The 21,821-nt window shown below is 34.0% G+C and overlaps 1 protein-coding gene across 1 annotated transcript in view; it reads right to left on the bottom strand.

Moving 5' to 3' along the window:
- The window catches only part of LOC144437246 (WW domain-containing oxidoreductase-like), a 42,866-nt gene extending 23,772 nt beyond the window's left edge, over positions 1–19,094 (bottom strand). The window contains exons 1-4 of the mRNA XM_078126145.1: positions 18,988–19,094; positions 11,748–11,812; positions 8,960–9,017; positions 4,752–4,930 (exon numbers count right to left, since the gene is read on the bottom strand). Coding sequence (XP_077982271.1) covers positions 4,752–4,930; positions 8,960–9,017; positions 11,748–11,812; positions 18,988–19,091 — 406 coding nt within the window. The 5' untranslated portion in view covers positions 19,092–19,094. The remainder of the gene's footprint in view (positions 1–4,751; positions 4,931–8,959; positions 9,018–11,747; positions 11,813–18,987) is intronic.
- Between the last annotated feature and the right edge of the window lie 2,727 nt (positions 19,095–21,821).

Raw genomic sequence — 21,821 nt, 5'->3', positions numbered from 1 at the left:
GCTAATGTTTAATAAATAGAATGAAATATCAGGCTAATGTTTAATAAATAGAATGAAATATCAGGCTAATGTTTAATAAATAGAATGAAATATCAAGCTAATGTTTAATACATAGAATGAAATATCAGGCTAATGTTTAATAAATAGAATGAAATATCAGGCTAATGTTTAATAAATAGAATGAAATATCAAGCTAATGTTTAATACATAGAATGAAATATCAAGCTAATGTTTAATACATAGAATGAAATATCAGGCTAATGTTTAATAAATAGAATGAAATATCAGGCTAATGTTTAATATATAGAATGAAATATCAGGCTAATGTTTAATACATACAATGAAATATCAGGCTAATGTTTAATAAATAGAATGAAATATCAGGCTAATGTTTAATAAATAGAATGAAATATCAGGCTAATGTTTAATACATAGAATGAAATATCAAGCTAATGTTTAATAAATAGAATGAAATATCAGGCTAATGTTTAATAAATAGAATGAAATATCAGGCTAATGTTTAATACATAGAATGAAATATCAGGCTAATGTTTAATAAATAGAATGAAATATCAGGCTAATGTTTAATAAATAGAATGAAATATCAGGCTAATGTTTAATAAATAGAATGAAATATCAGGCTAATATTTAATACATAGAATGAAATATCAAGCTAATGTTTAATAAATAGAATGAAATATCAGGCTAATGTTTAATAAATAGAATGAAATATCAGGCTAATGTTTAATAAATAGAATGAAATATCAGGCTAATATTTAATACATAGAATGAAATATCAGGCTAATGTTTAATACATAGAATGAAATATCAAGCTAATGTTTAATACATAGAATGAAATATCAAGCTAATGTTTAATAAATAGAATGAAATATCAAGCTAATGTTTAATACATAGAATGAAATATCAAGCTAATGTTTAATAAATAGAATGAAATATCAGGCTAATGTTTAATACATAGAATGAAATATCAGGCTAATGTTTAATAAATAGAATGAAATATCAAGCTAATGTTTAATACATAGAATGAAATATCAGGCTAATGTTTAATACATAGAATGAAATATCAGGCTAATGTTTAATACATAGAATGAAATATCAAGCTAATGTTTAATAAATAGAATGAAATATCAAGCTAATGTTTAATACATAGAATGAAATATCAAGCTAATGTTTAATAAATAGAATGAAATATCAAGCTAATGTTTAATACATAGAATGAAATATCAGGCTAATGTTTAATACATAGAATGAAATATCAAGCTAATGTTTAATAAATAGAATGAAATATCAAGCTAATGTTTAATAAATAGAATGAAATATCAGGCTAATGTTTAATACATAGAATGAAATATCAGGCTAATGTTTAATAAATAGAATGAAATATCAAGCTAATGTTTAATAATAGAATGAAATATCAGGCTAATGTTTAATAAATAGAATGAAATATCAGGCTAATGTTTAATACATAGAATGAAATATCAGGCTAATGTTTAATAAATAGAATGAAATATCAGGCTAATGTTTAATAATAGAATGAAATATCAGGCTAATGTTTAATAAATAGAATGAAATATCAGGCTAATGTTTAATAAATAGAATGAAATATCAGGCTAATGTTTAATAAATAGAATGAAATATCAGGCTAATGTTTAATACATAGAATGAAATATCAGGCTAATGTTTAATACATAGAATGAAATATCAAGCTAATGTTTAATACATAGAATGAAATATCAGGCTAATGTTTAATACATAGAATGAAATATCAAGCTAATGTTTAATACATAGAATGAAATATCAGGCTAATGTTTAATACATAGAATGAAATATCAAGCTAATGTTTAATAAATAGAATGAAATATCAAGCTAATGTTTAATAAATAGAATGAAATATCAGGCTAATGTTTAATACATAGAATGAAATATCAGGCTAATGTTTAATAAATAGAATGAAATATCAGGCTAATGTTTAATACATAGAATGAAATATCAGGCTAATGTTTAATAAATAGAATGAAATATCAGGCTAATGTTTAATAATAGAATGAAATATCAAGCTAATGTTTAATACATAGAATGAAATATCAGGCTAATGTTTAATACATAGAATGAAATATCAGGCTAATGTTTAATACATAGAATGAAATATCAAGCTAATGTTTAATACATAGAATGAAATATCAAGCTAATGTTTAATACATAGAATGAAATATCAGGCTAATGTTTAATACATAGAATGAAATATCAAGCTAATGTTTAATACATAGAATGAAATATCAGGCTAATGTTTAATACATAGAATGAAATATCAAGCTAATGTTTAATAAATAGAATGAAATATCAAGCTAATGTTTAATAAATAGAATGAAATATCAGGCTAATGTTTAATACATAGAATGAAATATCAGGCTAATGTTTAATAAATAGAATGAAATATCAAGCTAATGTTTAATAATAGAATGAAATATCAGGCTAATGTTTAATAAATAGAATGAAATATCAGGCTAATGTTTAATACATAGAAATAGAATGAAATATCAGGCTAATGTTTAATAAATAGAATGAAATATCAGGCTAATGTTTAATAATAGAATGAAATATCAGGCTAATGTTTAATAAATAGAATGAAATATCAGGCTAATGTTTAATAAATAGAATGAAATATCAGGCTAATGTTTAATAAATAGAATGAAATATCAGGCTAATGTTTAATAATAGAATGAAATATCAGGCTAATGTTTAATAAATAGAATGAAATATCAGGCTAATGTTTAATATATAGAATGAAATATCAGGCTAATGTTTAATAAATAGAATGAAATATCAGGCTAATGTTTAATACATAGAATGAAATATCAGGCTAATGTTTAATATATAGAATGAAATATCAGGCTAATGTTTAATAAATAGAATGAAATATCAGGCTAATGTTTAATACATAGAATGAAATATCAGGCTAATGTTTAATATATAGAATGAAATATCAGGCTAATGTTTAATAAATAGAATGAAATATCAGGCTAATGTTTAATATATAGAATGAAATATCAGGCTAATGTTTAATAAATAGAATGAAATATCAGGCTAATGTTTAATACATAGAATGAAATATCAGGCTAATGTTTAATAAATAGAATGAAATATCAGGCTAATGTTTAATACATAGAATGAAATATCAGGCTAATGTTTAATAAATAGAATGAAATATCAGGCTAATGTTTAATACATAGAATGAAATATCAGGCTAATATTTAATAAATAGAATGAAATATCAGGCTAATGTTTAATAAATAGAATGAAATATCAGGCTAATGTTTAATAAATAGAATGAAATATCAGGCTAATGTTTAATACATAGAATGAAATATCAGGCTAATGTTTAATACATAGAATGAAATGTCAGGCTAATGTTTAATAAATAGAATGAAATATCAGGCTAATGTTTAATACATAGAATGAAATATCAGGCTAATGTTTAATACATAGAATGAAATATCAGGCTAATGTTTAATAATAGAATGAAATATCAGGCTAATGTTTAATACATAGAATGAAATATCAGGCTAATGTTTAATAAATAGAATGAAATATCAGGCTAATGTTTAATATATAGAATGAAATATCAAGCTAATGTTTAATAAACAGAATGAAATATCAGGCTAATATTTAATACATAGAATGAAATATCAGACTAATGTTCAATAAATAGAATGAAATATCAGGCTAATGTTTAATATATAGAATGAAATATCAAGCTAATGTTTAATAAACAGAATGAAATATCAGGCTAATATTTAATAAATAGAATGAAATATCAGGCTAATGTTTAATACATAGAATGAAATATCAGGCTAATATTTAATACATACAATGAAATATCAGGCTAATGTTTAATAAATAGAATGAAATACCAGGCTAATGTTTAATAAACAGAATGAAATATCAGGCTAATATTTAATAAATAGAATGAAATATCAGGCTAATGTTTAATACATAGAATGAAATATCAGGCTAATGTTTAATACATAGCATGAAATATCAGGCTAATGTTTAATACATAGAATGAAATATCAGGCTAATGTTTAATACATAGAATGAAATATCAGGCTAATGTTTAATAAATAGAATGAAATATCAGGCTAATGTTTAATACATAGAATGAAATATCAGGCTAATGTTTAATAAATAGAATGAAATATCAGGCTAATATTTAATAACAGAATGAAATATCAGGCTAATGTTTAATAAATAGAATGAAATATCAGGCTAATGTTTAATAAATAGAATGAAATATCAGGCTAATATTTAATAATATAATGAAATATCAGGCTAATGTTTAATAAATAGAATGAAATATCCGGCTAATGTTCAATAATAAAATGAAATATCAGGCTAATGTTTAATAAACAGAATGAAATATCAGGCTAATGTTTAATACATAGAATGAAATATCAGGCTAATGTTTAATAAATAGAATGAAATATCAGGCTAATGTTTAATAAATAGAATGAAATATCAAGCTAATGTTTAATAATAGAATGAAATATCAGGCTAATGTTTAATAAATAGAATGAAATATCAGGCTAATGTTTAATAAATAGAATGAAATATCAGACTAATGTTTAATAAACAGAATGAAATATCAGACTAATGCCGACACATAAAATTGACGTGTAGGTGCTAAACTGTAATGCTCACTCCTACTCTTTCTGGAAACTAAATAAACTTACCTATACCACTGTTAGCACCAGTAATAATAACATACTGTCGTGATAAATCTCTGCCTTGTAAGATACTTCTACATGTGCTATAAGAATCAAATCTTTGGGTGATTTCTCCCCTTTCTGGGTGGTCTTCTACTGCAAATGCCAGTCTAGGGTCCGTGTATGTTGTCTTCTTGTTAATATGACTATCAAAGAATCATCAGATAGTTTCATGAACATACTTATTCATGTGCAACTAAACAAAGTATCACAGAATAGGTCACAAAATTTAACATTTTATTCAACTTGAACAAGATGAAAAGTGTCCAATGTCATAACAATAGAATATGCAATTCTGGTCAGATCTCGGTAAAATGTCAATGTTAATCAACACAGATAAGTACAATGTAATGTAAACTTACTGTACATCCAAACACATACATGTACATATATGGATGTCAATTTTCTTAATGTACCACCAATCACATATATGCAGGTATAGCTGGATGTCAACTTAATTAATTTACAGCCAATCACATATATAGATGTATGGCTGGATGTCAACTTACTCGATGTACAGCCAATCACATATATACATGTATGGTTGGATGTCAACTTAATTAATGTACAGCCAATCACATATATACATGTATGGCTGGATGTCAACCTAATTAATGTACATCCAATCACATATATACATGTATGGCTGGATGTCAACTTACTTACTGTACAGCCAATCACATATATACATGTATGGCTGGATGTCAACTTAATTAATGTACAGCCAATCACATATATACATGTATGGCTGGATGTCAACCTAATTAATGTACAGCCAATCACATATATACATGTATGGCTGGATGTCAACTTACTTACTGTACAGCCAATCACATATATACATGTATGGCTGGATGTCAACTTAATTAATGTACAGCCAATCACATATATAGATGTATGGCTGGATGTCAACTTACTTACTGTACAGCCAATCACATATATACATGTATGGCTGGATGTCAACTTAATTAATGTACATCCAATCACATATATAGATGTATGGCTGGATGTCAACTTAATTAATGTACAGCCAATCACATATATAGATGTATGGCTGGATGTCAACTTAATTAATGTACAGCCAATCACATACATACATGTATGGCTGGATGTCAACTTAATTAATTTACAGCCAATCACATATATACATGTATGGCTGGATGTCAACTTAATTAATGTACAGACAATCACATATATACATGTATAGCTGGATGTCAACTTAATTAATGTACAGCCAATCACATATATACATGTATGGTTGGATGTCAACTTAATTAATGTACAGACAATCACATATATACATGTATGGCTGGATGTCAACTTACTTACTGTACAGCCAATCACATATATACATGTATGGTTGGATGTCAACTAATTAATGTACAGCCAATCACATATATGCATGTATAGCTGGATGTCAACTTAATTAATGTATAGCCAATCACATATATACATGTATGGTTGGATGTCAACTTAATTAATGTACAGCCAATCACATATATACATGTATGGTTGGATGTCAACTTAATTAATGTACAGCCAATCACATATATACATGTATGGCTGGATGTCAACTTAAGTAATGTACAGCCAATCACATATATACATGTATGGCTGGATGTGAACTTAATTAATGTACAGCCAATCACATATATACATGTATGGCTGGATGTCAACTTAAGTAATGTACAGCCAATCACATATATACATGTATGGCTGGATGTCAACTTAATTAATGTACAGCCAATCACATATATACATGTATGGCTGGATGTCAACTTAATTAATGTACAGCCAATCACATATATACATGTATGGCTGGATGTCAACTTACTCAATGTACAGCCAATCACATATATACATGTATAGCTGGATGTCAACTTAATTAATGTACAGCCAATCACATATATACATGTATGGTTGGATGTCAACTTACTTAATGTACAGCCAATCACATATATACATGTATGCATGGCTGGATGTCAACTTACTTAATGTACAGCCAATCACATATATAAATGTATGGCTGGATGTCAACTTAACAAGTCATTGAGAATGACATAGTCCCAGCTATGATTGGGTTTTAAAGATTGGCAGTTTATGTTGTCATTTTCTTGATATCACTACTCTGATCACGCAACAACACTTGTGAACCTAAATCAAACAGACTTAAATATGTTGTGTCTGCTCGTTGGACATGGAACATGCCTACTCATGTTGTGTCTCCTCGTTGGACATCAGACATACCTACTCTTCAAGATAACATGATGGAATAAACCATTCAACAATAAAGGATGGGTCGGGTATGGGGGGGGGGGACCTGTTCAAGTATGTCTGAGTTATGGCTTTGGACATGGAAAATTTGCAAACAAAATGGCTGCTAGGCGGCCATATTGGATCATATCACGACAACAATGAATATGCACATGTATGTCATAGAACACTGTCCTAATACCAACTTTGAATGAGATCTGTTCAAGCATGTTTGAGTTATGGCTTTAGACAGGGAAAATTTGCAAACAAAATGGCTGCTAGGAGGCCATATTGGATCGTATCATAAAACAAATTGACGTGCATATGTATGCCATTGTATGTTGCCCCAGTACCAAGTTTGACAAAAATCTGTCCAGGCATCTCCAAGAATTGGCTCTGGACGGATGGACGGACGGACGGACGGACAGACGGAACCCAATCCATAAGTCCCCGTCCCGGACTTCGTCCGGCAGGGACTAATTAATGTACAGACAATCACATATATACATGTATGGCTGGATGTCAACTTAATTAATGTACAGCCAATCACATACATACATGTATGGCTGGATGTCAACTTACTCAATGTACAGCCAATCACATACATACATGTATGGTTGGATGTCAACTTAATTAATGTACAGACAATCACATACATACATGTATGGTTGGATGTCAACTTAATTAATGTACAGCCAATCACATACATACATGTATGGTTGGATGTCAACTTAATTAATGTACAGCCAATCACATACATACATGTATGGTTGGATGTCAACTTACTTAATGTACAGACAATCACATATATACATGTATGGCTGGATGTCAACTTAATTAATGTACAGCCAATCACACACATACATGTATGGTTGGATGTCAACTTACTTAATGTACAGCCAATCACATATATACATGTATGGCTGGATGTCAACTTAATTAATGTACAGCCAATCACATATATACATGTATGGCTGGATGTCAACTTAATTAATGTACAGCCAACCACATATATACATGTATGGCTGGATGTCAACTTAAGTAATGTACAGCCAATCACATATATACATGTATGGCTGGATGTCAACTTAATTAATGTACATCCAATCACATATATACATGTATGGCTGGATGTCAACTTACTCAATGTACAGCCAATCACATATATACATGTATGGCTGGATGTCAACTTAATTAATGTACAGCCAATCACATACATACATGTATGGTTGGATGTCAACTTACTTAATGTACAGCCAATCACATACATGTATGGTTGGATGTCAACTTACTTAATACAGCCAATCACATACATATATACATGTATGGCAGGATGTCAACTTAATCAATGTACAGCCAATTACATACATACATGTATGGTTGGATGTCAACTTACTTAATGTACAGCCAATCACATATATACATGTATGCATGGCTGGATGTCAACTTAATTAATGTACAGCCAATCACATATATACATGTATGGCTGGATGTCAACTTAATTAATGTACAGCCAATCACATATATACATGTATGCATGTATGGATGTCAACTTACTTAATGTACAGCCAATCACATATATACATGTATGGCTGGATGTCAACTTAATTAATGTACAGCCAATCACATATATACATGTATGGCTGGATGTCAACTTAATTAATGTACAGCCAATCACATATATACATGTATGGCTGGATGTCAACTTAATTAATGTACAGCCAATCACATATATACATGTATGCATGTATGGATGTCAACTTACTTAATGTACAGCCAATCACATATATACATGTATGGCTGGATGTCAACTTAATTAATGTACAGCCAATCACATACATACATGTATGGCTGGATGTCAACTTAATTAATGTACAGCCAATCACATATATACATGTATGCATGTATGGATGTCAACTTACTCAATGTAATACTGGCAACCTTGATCATCTACTGCAGTCTCCCATCCATATGGCAACTCTAAACAGTGGTAAAAAAAATAGACTGTGTGGGCAGTCTTTCACAGAACACTATGGTAGAAGAAAATCAATGACTCACTTATTGAAATGTGAGGGCAGTCACTGCATTGTTACTATGGCAACTCTAAATATTCTGCAAACACTAAATGTATCTGACATTAAAACTGTTGCATGTACAGGAAAGGAAATTGGGTGACATACAATGTATGATTGTGGTGAAATGTTTTCTCTCTTTTTTTTGGTCACAATGAGAAGAAACTATCAAACATTGGGTATACATAATGAGAAGAAACTAGCAACCATTGGGTATACATAATGAGACAAAACTGGCAAACATTGGGTATACATAATGAGAAGAAACTATCAACCATTGGGTATACATAATGAGACGAAACTAGCAACCATTGGGTATACATAATAAGACAAAACTAGCAACCATTGGGTATACATAATGAGAAGAAACTAGCAAACATTGGGTATACATAATGAGAAGAAACTAGCAACCATTGGGTATACATAATGAGAAGAAACTAGCAAACATTGGGTATACATAATGAGAAGAAACTAGCAACCATTGGGTATACATAATGAGAAGAAACTAGCAACCATTGGGTATACATAATGAGATGAAACTAGCAAACATTGGGTATACATAATGAGACAAAACTAGCAAACATTGGGTATACATAATGAGACAAAACTGGCAAACATTGGGTATACATAATGAGAAGAAACTATCAACCATTGAGTATACATAATGAGACGAAACTAGCAAACATTGGGTATACACAATGAGAAGAAACTAGCAAACATTGGGTATACATAATGAGACAAAACTAGCAAACATTGGGTATACATAATGAGACGAAACTAGCAAACATTGGGTATACATAATGAGAAGAAACTAGCAAACATTGGGTATACATAATGAGACGAAACTAGCAACCACTGGGTATACATAATGAGACAAAACTAGCAAACATTGGGTATACATAATGAGAAGAAACTAGCAAACATTGGGTATACATAATGAGAAGAAACTAGCAAACATTGGGTATACATAATGAGAAAAAACTAGCAACCATTGGGTATACATAATGAGAAGAAACTAGCAATCATTGGGTATACATAATGAGAAGAAACTAGCAAACATTGGGTATACATAATGAGACAAAACTAGCAAACATTGGGTATACATAATGAGAAGAAACTAGCAACCACTGGGTATACACAATGAGAAGAAACTAGCAAACATTGGGTATACATAATGAGAAGAAACTAGCAACCATTGGGTATACATAATGAGAAGAAACTAGCAACCATTGGGTATACATAATGAGAAGAAACTAGCAAACATTGGGTATACATAATGAGAAGAAACTAGCAACCATTGGGTATACATAATGAGACGAAACTAGCAAACATTGGGTATACATAATGAGAAGAAACTAACAACCATTGGGTATACATAATGAGACGAAACTAGCAACCATTGGGTATACATAATGAGAAGAAACTAGCAACCATTGGGTATACATAATGAGACGAAACTAGCAAACATTGGGTATACATAATGAGAAGAAACTAACAACCATTGGGTATACATAATGAGACGAAACTAGCAACCATTGGGTATACACAATGAGAAGATATAATTTTTTTTACCAAAATTCACATGTTTACACCTAATTTGCATATCTCTGATGAGATCATTATATGCTTAATATTTCTTAATCTATACACCACCAGATGCAATTAAATTTCAGCACAATCTGCTGAGTAGTTTTGGAATTAAAGTTTTAGCCCAAATTTGCATATCACTGATGGGATCATCATGTCGTGAACAATTCTTAATCTAAACACGCTTCAGAATGTTCCCACCCAATTTCAGACCAAACTGCCTAGTAGTTTTCAAGTTTAAGTTTTTTTTACCAAAATCACATATTTTGACCCAAAACATACACTGGTGGTAAGATCATTTTGATTTGACCAATTTCCCAACTAGACACCCAAGGTAATACGCCCACCAAATATCATTGCAATCGGTTCAGCGGTTTTTGACTAAAAGTTGTTTACACACACACACACACACACACACACACACACACACACACACACACACACACACACACACACACACACACCTTTGCCATGCCTATAGCACTACTGAACCTTGTCAGTTCAGTTACGAGTGCTAAAAACACATTTCAATACTTGAAGTACCTGTACAATGTACATGTATACAGTATAGTGGAATTCAATAGTACCGTAATAGCATGTAAGGTATTGCAGGCACAGCATTGAGAAATGACATTACATTTAGTACGTTGTTATTCAGCCATTGACAATAGGGGAACACACTACATGTAGTACGTTATCATTCAGCCATTGACAATAGGGGAACACACTACATGTAGTACGTTATCATTCAGCCATTGACAATAGGGGAACACACTACGTGTAGTATGTTATCATTCAGCCATTGACAATAGGGGAACACACTACATGTAGTACGTTATCATTCAGCCATTGACAATAGGGGAACACACTACATGTAGTAAGTTATCATTCAGCCATTGACAATAGGGGAACACACTACATGTAGTACGTTATCATTCAGCCATTGACAATAGGGGAACACACTACATGTAGTACGTTATCATTCAGCCATTGACAATAGGGGAACACACTACATGTAGGTGTACTTTAAAAGTAAGCAACATAGAAATACCTCCAATGATACGTTTGCACTTTCCTGTTCTTGGATGATGCCATTGTGTTTTCTTCACCCCATGACTGAAAGGAAATGATAACATCTAGTAAGTTGTAGTATATATGTTCCTACAGGATTGGTAAGTACAGAACATAATAACATCTAGTAAGTTGTAGTGTATATGTTCCTACAGGATTGGTATGTACAGAACATGATAACATCCAGTAAGTTGTAGTGTATGTGTTCCTACAGCTTTGGTATGTACAGAACATGATCTGTAATTAATCCCATCAAAGAATTCTGGGTAGTCTTAAATTTGTAAAAGAGATATTGAGAATGTACAAGTCCCATAATTAAGAATGTTGTGTATGAGCACTAGGAAATTAGATATGTTGTGTATGAGCACTAGGAAATTAGATATGTTGTGTATGAGCACTAGGAAATTAGATATGTTGTGTATGAGCACTAGGAAATTAGATATGTTGTGTATGAGCACTAGGAAATTAGATATGTTGTGTATGAGCACTAGGAAATTAGATATGTTGTGTATGAGCACTAGGAAATTAGATATGTTGTGTATGAGTCCTTTGAAATTAGATATGCTGTACATGGCATTGTCACCCCTCATTTGTTTTCAGTGTTTTTGTTCTGATAGTGAGTGCCTCCTTCCTACATCTGACACAATACCATAGCAAATATTTATGTTCAAATCCCACACTTACATGTAGTCAATCTAAATTCACCTTGCAGTTGAGCTTCCAAGATTGAAGTTGAAAACAAACAGACCCACCAAAACAATGATAATAAAATCATTGTCTGTGCTCTGCATTCAAGCTCTGTGTGAACAGAGGATTCTGAGGTACTGTAGCCATAAGTTTTCAACATATAAGACACATTCTCATTGGTTGATTGGATTACTCAATGAGCAGGATTTGAATGTGAACTCCTACATGTATGGTATAGTGTCAGATGCAGGAAGGCAATGATCACTCTGAGAACAACAACTCCTACATGTATGGTATAGTGTCAGATGCAGGAAGGCAACAATCACTCTGAGAACAACAACTCCTACATGTATGGTATAGTGTCAGATGCAGGAAGGCAACGATCACTCTGAGAACAACAACTCCTACATGTATGGTATAGTGTCAGATGCAGGAAGGCAATGATCACTCTGAGAACAACAACTCCTACATGTATGGTATAGTGTCAGATGCAGGAAGGCAACGATCACTCTGAGAACAACAACTCCTACATGTATGGTATAGTGTCAGATGCAGGAAGGCAACAATCACTCTGAGAACAACAACTCCTACATGTATGGTATAGTGTCAGATGCAGGAAGGCAATGATCACTCTGAGAACAACAACTCCTACATGTATGGTATAGTGTCAGATGCAGGAAGGCAACGATCACTCTGAGAACAACAACTCCTACATGTATGGTATAGTGTCAGATGCAGGAAGGCAATGATCACTCTGAGAACAACAACTCCTACATGTATGGTATAGTGTCAGATGCAGGAAGGCAACGATCACTCTGAGAACAACAACTCCTACATGTATGGTATAGTGTCAGATGCAGGAAGGCAATGATCACTCTGAGAACAACAACTCCTACATGTATGGTATAGTGTCAGATGCAGGAAGGCAATGATCACTCTGAGAACAACAACTCCTACATGTATGGTATAGTGTCAGATGCAGGAAGGCAACGATCACTCTGAGAACAACAAAATCAGAAACAAACCACAATAAATGAAGGACGCAGAGGTAAATAAAGAAACCAAGTTGTAATCACAACATCAGATGTTAATCAGATTGAGTGCTTGTACTGCATACATTGTATATCTATAGCTGCAGTAACTACACATAAGGTTATGACCCAGTGTCTGAGTACCTGTACTACTGAAATGCAAGGAATGACTGACACACACACACACACAGGTCTATTGAAGTGCCAATATATTGTTAGGTGGTAATCATCGATATACACATGTACAGTGGAGTAAAAGTACAAAGAAAGATCAAGAAAAACTGAGGTCTCGGCTAACACCAGATCAACACATCATGTAATATGCTGTATAGGGTCTATGGATAAACTAGCCTTTACATAGACTGCAAACACATGGATTAGATCTAGGCACTGTTTTATACTCTTTTTGACCCCTTGGTAAAATTGTTGTTACAGCAAGACATTGATTACATTTCTTCTATCACAATGATTAAAACAAAGTCAAGCATTCAACATATATGTATATGAATATTGTATGAGTGACACAAGTAAAAGTTGGGGATAAGCTTAACGCTAGTTGTAACCATATAGTCCATAACAATGATATAGCCTTTTGAGTGTATATGTTTTCGTATCATTTTTCTTCTAACTAATAATACGTATGTCATTTATATATGTCTGTACATGTATGTTTCTCCACTAACACATCCATGGTTTCAACAAATCGACAAGAATACACATTGTTAACAATACATGTAGTGCACGCCATTGATGGTGTACATTTTGATTTGACACCTTGACCATTTATAAACATTTTGATTATAGTGTTAATAATGTTTTAGGACAACATAATACCTAGAGCAATGATTCATGTGATTTGTCACTGGACATAACAGGGGTGAGGGGGGGGGGGGGTGAGATGACCTGGGTATGGGGGTCGAGGTGACAAGGGTCAGTTCAAAAAGGGGTTTGGATGACCTGTCTAGTTAAGGGGGAAAAGATGACCAGAACCTGGGGGTCAAGATGACCAGAGTAGGGGGGTCGAGATACCTGTTACCTAAGCAGCAACAAAGCAATGCCTTATATCATGGAAGTTACCTTCAATAATTATAGCATTTGCTGTGATTTTGAGGTTTTTTTCGTCTGTTTTTGTGCCTTTTTTCGTTCCGATGTTTAACCCGAATAAAACACTACATGTACAATTCCTGTAAGGCAAACACAAATAGACAAGACTACGTTGAAAACGTGCACAAGATGTCAGCGTACTGCCCGTTTCAAAATGCTGCATGCGTTGCTACATTTGTCGATTTTGACGGAATTGGGGTACCTCTGAACACTTCTTGGTTCTTGAAGGTTCCGCAATTGTCCATTGTACAATTGACTGTGAGGGTGCTGTTCTTCCTGTCTGTGTGTCCCAGGGGGTATTACCTTTGCTATGTTACTACTAGTGCATGAAGCGCAGCTGTGTCCTACACTGGAAATGATGGGCATTGCAGGTCCACACATCAATATTACTATATATTGCATAGTCTTGCTTTGGGTTAGAATATGTGGGGGGGTGTACACTACCTATTCATCAAGTCACTTACTTACATATATATATATATATATATATATATATATATATATATATATATATACAAAATACACAAGTTATGGTACGGAGCCGTTACTCAGAGTTTCACGCTTGAATGCGATCTTCGGACGACTAAATTTTAACGGAAATTCAAGTGATGGAATTCGAACTCGCAGAAGAACTGGTACCCGGATGTGATGCGCGTTGAGGTATGACATGGTGGAATGAAAGAATGTATTTGTTTTCATGGCGGCACTTTGAAATCAGTTCTGATCGTTTATTAAGGAGTCCCAATTTATTTGCACTGATGATGAACATCTTCTCTGTAAGACACAGGTTGCACCTTTTTGTTGCATTAGAGTAGGCGGCTGCATGGGCAATGATAGCCCAGTTGATGGAATACTGGTGGCCCGACTCCTTTATTTTCCAGACACACTTTGAAAGTTCAGTACAATTTTCATTACAATTTCCATTAGTATATATATATATACTGTATCTTATGTATTTATGTATCAATGTGTGTGTATATATATCTGTCTCCAATTATGTATTTATGTATCCCTACATTACAGGATCTAGAAAGTCAGTGGTCGGACACAGGTTGTCCAGGACATTTTTTCAGCACGACGAGTTTTAGAAGACTATTTATCCGAAATAATTTTATTAAATTCTATCCTGCAGTCATTTCTGGACCAGCTACATTTGGCATTTCTGGTCTGCGCGATATATGTTTTTGGCTTTCAATCACGCCAAAAAGTCTATTGTGCAATTAATTCTAGAATCGCTTTCATCTTCAAAAATGCCGATCATGATACATAATTACATAGTTGGTCTTCAGATAGATATTTTTAAAGTTTCCATTGTACATTTTTCGTGTTCATGTTAGACCTTTTCAGAAAATAATCACGCCAAACATATAAAAAAGTCATAATGTCTTGTCCATAGGTTACAAACAAAAAACAAAAATGAATTTGGACACAAAAAACATTTAACAATCTAATATCACAAACATATAATTATTTGCTAAAGAATCAAGTGACTGATGACATATACTAAAATACTCATATACTAAAATTCCTAGGTGCATATCCCCCATATCTCTCCTTGAATAAATATACAATCAGATGCTGGAATTTACATTTTGTTTCTATATTATAATCCAAACCAGGGCTCTACAATACTTAGTAATATTGATGGGTAGACCTGCATTCCAAACCATTTACTGGAACATCAACTTGCAATGGACATGCAGTCGTTTGTATGCCATAGTGGATGTTATTCCCCCATTCCAGTATTCAACACTAGAGAGGCGCTATATTCTCCACTTCCAGTTTGCATTGTACAATGGGCAATTAAAGTGTATGTAAATAGGTTTCCAAAGTTTCCGACTTTTTGCCTGCAAATGATGTAGTTTTCATAGGTGATTAAAGATTTGTATGACGTTATTGACAAAAGTACGATATTAATAATGAAAAATTGATTTTTTTGGAAATCTGCGATGAGCATTTTGCTTTGGGAGTCTTCGGAAAATTGCGTCACTGCCGGAACACGATCGCGGTCCATGTCTTTTTAACCATGCCTGAACGTTGCCTAGTAGGGGACGTCAACGATTGAGTCTACACCGATTTTCTCACAAAAGATTTGGAAGTTCTAATCAGCCTGCTTCTTTTCAACATACAGAGGATGAGTTTCCAAACGTTTTCAATGATGTCTTAGTAATGCACAACTCCAAACTCACGAAAAATGATCATGAATTATAACATGTTGCGTCCTGGTGTACTATATAATTATTACATTTGTACGACACTGGTAACGATAACATTTGTTTTGTTGGCTGTGATTATGAGTCCTAATGTTGAATTGAATTGAAAGTTATATACCTGATAAGAAACATAAATTACACTTTCAAAGAACATACAAGTATAATGTTACGAGCTGGTACCACATAATGGAGATTTTTACTTGCGATAGCAAGTCTTCGTACCGGCCCATATCATTGCGCCGATGAATAACAAAAACGAAACATGCTCATATGTACTACAGTACTATAGTACAGTGCACTTCCTTTTAGACATATTCAAGACCTTATTGTATGACTTTGGTTTCCTTGTCAGTGAATGAAGACCAATCATTTATAAATGCAAAATTTAATGCATTGTTCGCAAGGTTGAGAGAGAAGTTGGATGTGACTGAGAGTGAGAACAGAGCAAGAGGTTCATCGGGCTGTATACTAGCGTGTTCTCTGGAGCGTGTCTAGTCACACGTCATGCGGAACTGTACTGGGTGCTCTAGCGGTAGACCTCGCCCTGTTACCCTGGAACGCAGTGTATGCTCAGTGCTCAACGTCAATAAATAATTTGGCCGTTACTGAACTGTTCTGATTTTTTTCTGGTAATTATGATTTCACAAAATCCTTTTGAGATTGACAACCGATCAGACCTTCAATATTACATAGATGTTCACATGAAATATATGAATGGCGGTTCAAACACAGTTAGCATACGTACACACACTGTGTAGTCAGGTAGTCAGTAAGTCGATTAACTGCACTAAATAGTACTACTGTTACGGTGTTATGATCACAAGGGGACAACTACTTTCGAAATTTCGACCCAATGTTTTCCTTCATCTGCTAATTTAAAATATCTACTTTTTATTATCATAACTTACCAGTCAGTATTATTTAGTCTGTCGATAATAATATCGTCAATGACCATCTGCAGCTGGGGATTGTTGTTTGGCTGTAGTCGTGGTTGCGGTAGTGGTTCATACATATATGGTACAATACAAGCATCCCCCACTACCACATCTTCTTCGTCATCACGAGTATAGTACTGCATGTATTATTGTCATTGTCAATTTCGACTTCTAAATAGTGGAACGTGGTTCCACTAGAATCGCTACTGCTTGTTATGTAATCGGACATATTTAAAATTGCTTCTGGTTGTGACGTCATGAAATACATAAACAACTTTGGCAACTTCCGAAATTTTTCCAAAAAAATCAATTTTTCCTAATTAATATCATACTTTTGTCAAAAATGTCACACAAATCTTTAATCACCTATGAAAACTATGTCATTTGTAGGCAAAAAGTCGGAAACTTTGGAAACCTATTTACATACACTTTAATGTTGGCATTAGGAAATGTCCGATTTTTTGCCAGGTAAGGCATAATTTAGCAGAAAACTCCACTCAACTTTGCGATTCAGATCTGAATCGCTTCCGTCTATTTGCGTTTACATTACAGGATTTGTAGCATTTGATTCGGGTTAAAAGGCACAAAAACAGACGAAAAACCCTCAAAATCACAGCAAACGCTACAATTATTGCAGCTACATGGAAGTGTACTTCCATGCTTATATTTATCCCATTTTGTCTAGGCATGTAGATCATCAAAGCAGCTTTGAAGTACATGACTTGGAAATGGAACATGGATGTATTAGTCTCACTAATACATCAATACTTTGTAAAAAATGAACCACGTATGATTGTTTGCACTCTTGCTTTCACAACAATGTACATTTGTACAAACATGTCGATTTTCTAATACTAATAATAGGGGAACGTTGTACCAGATAATGCACTCAATCATGGATAGTACTTCCATGACTAAAGTCCCAACTCGGCAAGCAGGGTTATGTCAACACAAAGCATTGCATCTAACCTAGTCCTGCTTGCATGCGGAGTAATCCGGGACTCGATTCTGACAATTGTCCCTCAAGTCAGTAATATAGACTCGTGCACCGTCATGTAAGCAGGACTACATCTAACCATGGAGGTACTGTATTAAAGGCAGCGGACTGAGATAGTATCATTGTCAACAAACAACATTACATTATAATCGAATCATTGCAACGTTAAACTCAACAACATCATTTTCAAAAATTACCACATAGTGAATGATATTGTAGATACGAGAATGAAAGACGGTATTTCATATCGTACTTAGCGTAATAAACCCTTCCATCGCGAGAGGTTCTTTCTTCCCATCCTGCGGGTAGTTCGTCTTCACTATCCGTATCCAACAAACTACCCGGTTCAGCCGCCATGTTCCTGCACGTCCAGTCAGGTGATTACAGACACGTGACATTCACTCGATGACCGAAATACGTTCTAACAACGTAACACAAATATTCAAATTAGTGCATGTAAAACCGTAACAACAGTTTTCAACGCTCTAATTACCAACTACCTCCAAACATCTAATTGATAAAAATGACACATATAATCACTTGTACACCGGCGTGGGCGTTACTTGTCAAGCGACAGTGATTAATCGGGCGATCAGCCAATCAGGTGTCCGCAAACGTCCCGCTTCAAAATCCAGGGAGCTGAGAATATGAGAAATACCATCCGGGTAATGAAAAGTCCATACCCGGAGTATATTAGACAGACATACTAATGAAAAGTCAACATCCGGAGTATATTAGACAGACATTGACTCCAACAGGAAGATGTTTGTATCGAAGTATCGAGTTTGTTATCAACCAGAAAGAACTGTCAAATGAATGATTGATGATGGCGAAAGCCCAACCAAATAAACGTCAATAGCTTGGTTAGTGTGTGTGAACCTTTCAGTAGCTAAGCATGTCTTGTCGAAAGCGACGTTTCGCTCAGTTTACATTTAAGAACATGGAGCGTACAGAGAGTATCCAACTTCATTGATGTATGTCTTCTAACTCCAATGTAAAAAATATCCTCTGAGAAAATGTACAGTACAGCAGACACTGTATTTGAGAACTTGTAGTGTGAAGTGAGTGTCTAATTTTGTTGGTGTGTGTGTATTACCCAGAGTGTATAAATAGCCCGGAAGATATGCAGACATGCACGATGGCGCAGACACTGTTATTATTATTATTATTGTTGTTGCGGTGGTATGATAGCAGTGTATGAGTTATCTCCGAAGTATATTGGAATTCGAACTCAATACACAACAAAGGAAATTAGCCGGTGTACAAAACAGATACAATCCGGCCAATATGCGCCTCGCTACCGCTCGACGCATATTGGTCGGATTGTATCTGTTACAAGTCCTCTGTAGTCAAATGGTAAAGTTTCTGTATTCCAATTTAAAGGATTTTACCCCGCTTTCCGACTCTGATTTCGTACAAATTGTAGCGTCTTTACCTTGACCGGGGCCCGCCACTTGCTCCCGAACTTGACGTACTAATTAAAATCATCTTCCAGATTGTCTGCCATCGCTGAACAGAATCTGCCACGCAGCCTGCCGTGACCTTTCAAATGTTTTTTGCACGTTGAACAGACATTAGCTGATCCCGATGTCGGAATTAGCGGTAAAAATTACCACTACCAAAAAATGCACGCCATTACCCAGTGGAGGAAAGTACAGAATGGCGGGATGATTAACGGAAAGATAAATGAAACATTTACAACCCATTGTCAGACTCAAATAACTCACCGCAAATTACACTCTTTGTCAGACACAAATTACACGCTCATTGTCAGACTCATATTACACACTCATTGTCAGACTCAAATTACACGCTCATTGTCAGACTCAAATTACACGCTCAGTGTCAGACTCAAATTACACGCTCATTGTCAGACTCAAATTACACGCTCAGTGTCAGACACAAATTAGATGCTCATTGTCAGACTCAAATTACACGCTCAGTGTCAGACACAAATTAGATGCTCACTATCAGACTCATTACACGCTCAGTGTCAGACACAAATTAGATGCTCACTATCAGACACAAATTAGATGCTCATTGTCAGACTCAAATTACACACTCATTGTCAGACACAAATTAGATGCTCTTTGTCAGACTCAAATTACATGCTCAGTGTCAGACACAAATTAGATGCTCATTGTCACACTCAAATTACATGCTCAGTGTCAGACACAAATTACACGCTCAGTGTCAGACACTGAGTCAGAGAAGATGTAGAGGTGACATGATTCAAGTATGCAAAATTATCAACAATATTAACCAATGCAAGCTACACTTTTGGACTGCAGAATATCACTCAACAAGAGGACACTCAAATAAACTCCAGAAACCATATGCGTGACTAGACATCAGGAAACACTTCTTTACATGTAGAGTAATAAACGAATGGAACAAGCTACCGGACAATGTAGTATCATCAACATCTGTAAGGCTGCTTTCACAAAAACTTGGGGGGGGGGGTCGGGAGATTTTTTTGTAAACCCTTAAAAAGTACACCCCCTGCCATATTCCATTTTTTTTTCAAGTACCCCCGCACCTGCCAAAGCCCCAAATATTTCAAGTACCCCTCCCCCACCATCCAAATAAATTTCCAAATACCTCCCACCCGAATACATTTTTTTTGGAATACTCTTCCTGTGCGTTAACATTCCATACCAAGTATTGGCCACTGAGTGCTTTATTGGTGAAGCCACAATACAGTTTGAGCAGTTTTTAGCCCTTCTGATTGAAAGAGAAAGGATAAGAAAGAAAGATGATAACACCACAGATGATGAAAATGATTCCCATGGTTGTGACAGTGATGATGATGGTATACCATAGCTGTTGCTATGGGCGTGGCCAAGGCTGCTATAGCCAATTGTGCCAAAATGTTTTGAACAAAATCTGCAGAAAAACACTTGTAGAAATATCTCAGAAGATTTAAGTCTCACTGACCAAGGACTTTTTGAAATATAAGTTTTTGACCAAAATTCACATTTTTACACCTAATTTGCATATCACTGATAAGAAATTATTTGCTCCATATTTCTTCATCCATACAGCCCCAGATGCATTAAATTCCAGCCAAACCTGCTCAGTAGTTTT

The sequence above is a fragment of the Glandiceps talaboti genome, chromosome 7 (assembly GCF_964340395.1).
Source record: "Glandiceps talaboti chromosome 7, keGlaTala1.1, whole genome shotgun sequence".
NCBI lineage: Eukaryota > Metazoa > Hemichordata > Enteropneusta > Spengelidae > Glandiceps > Glandiceps talaboti.
This window is presented reverse-complemented; position numbering and strand designations above follow the sequence as displayed.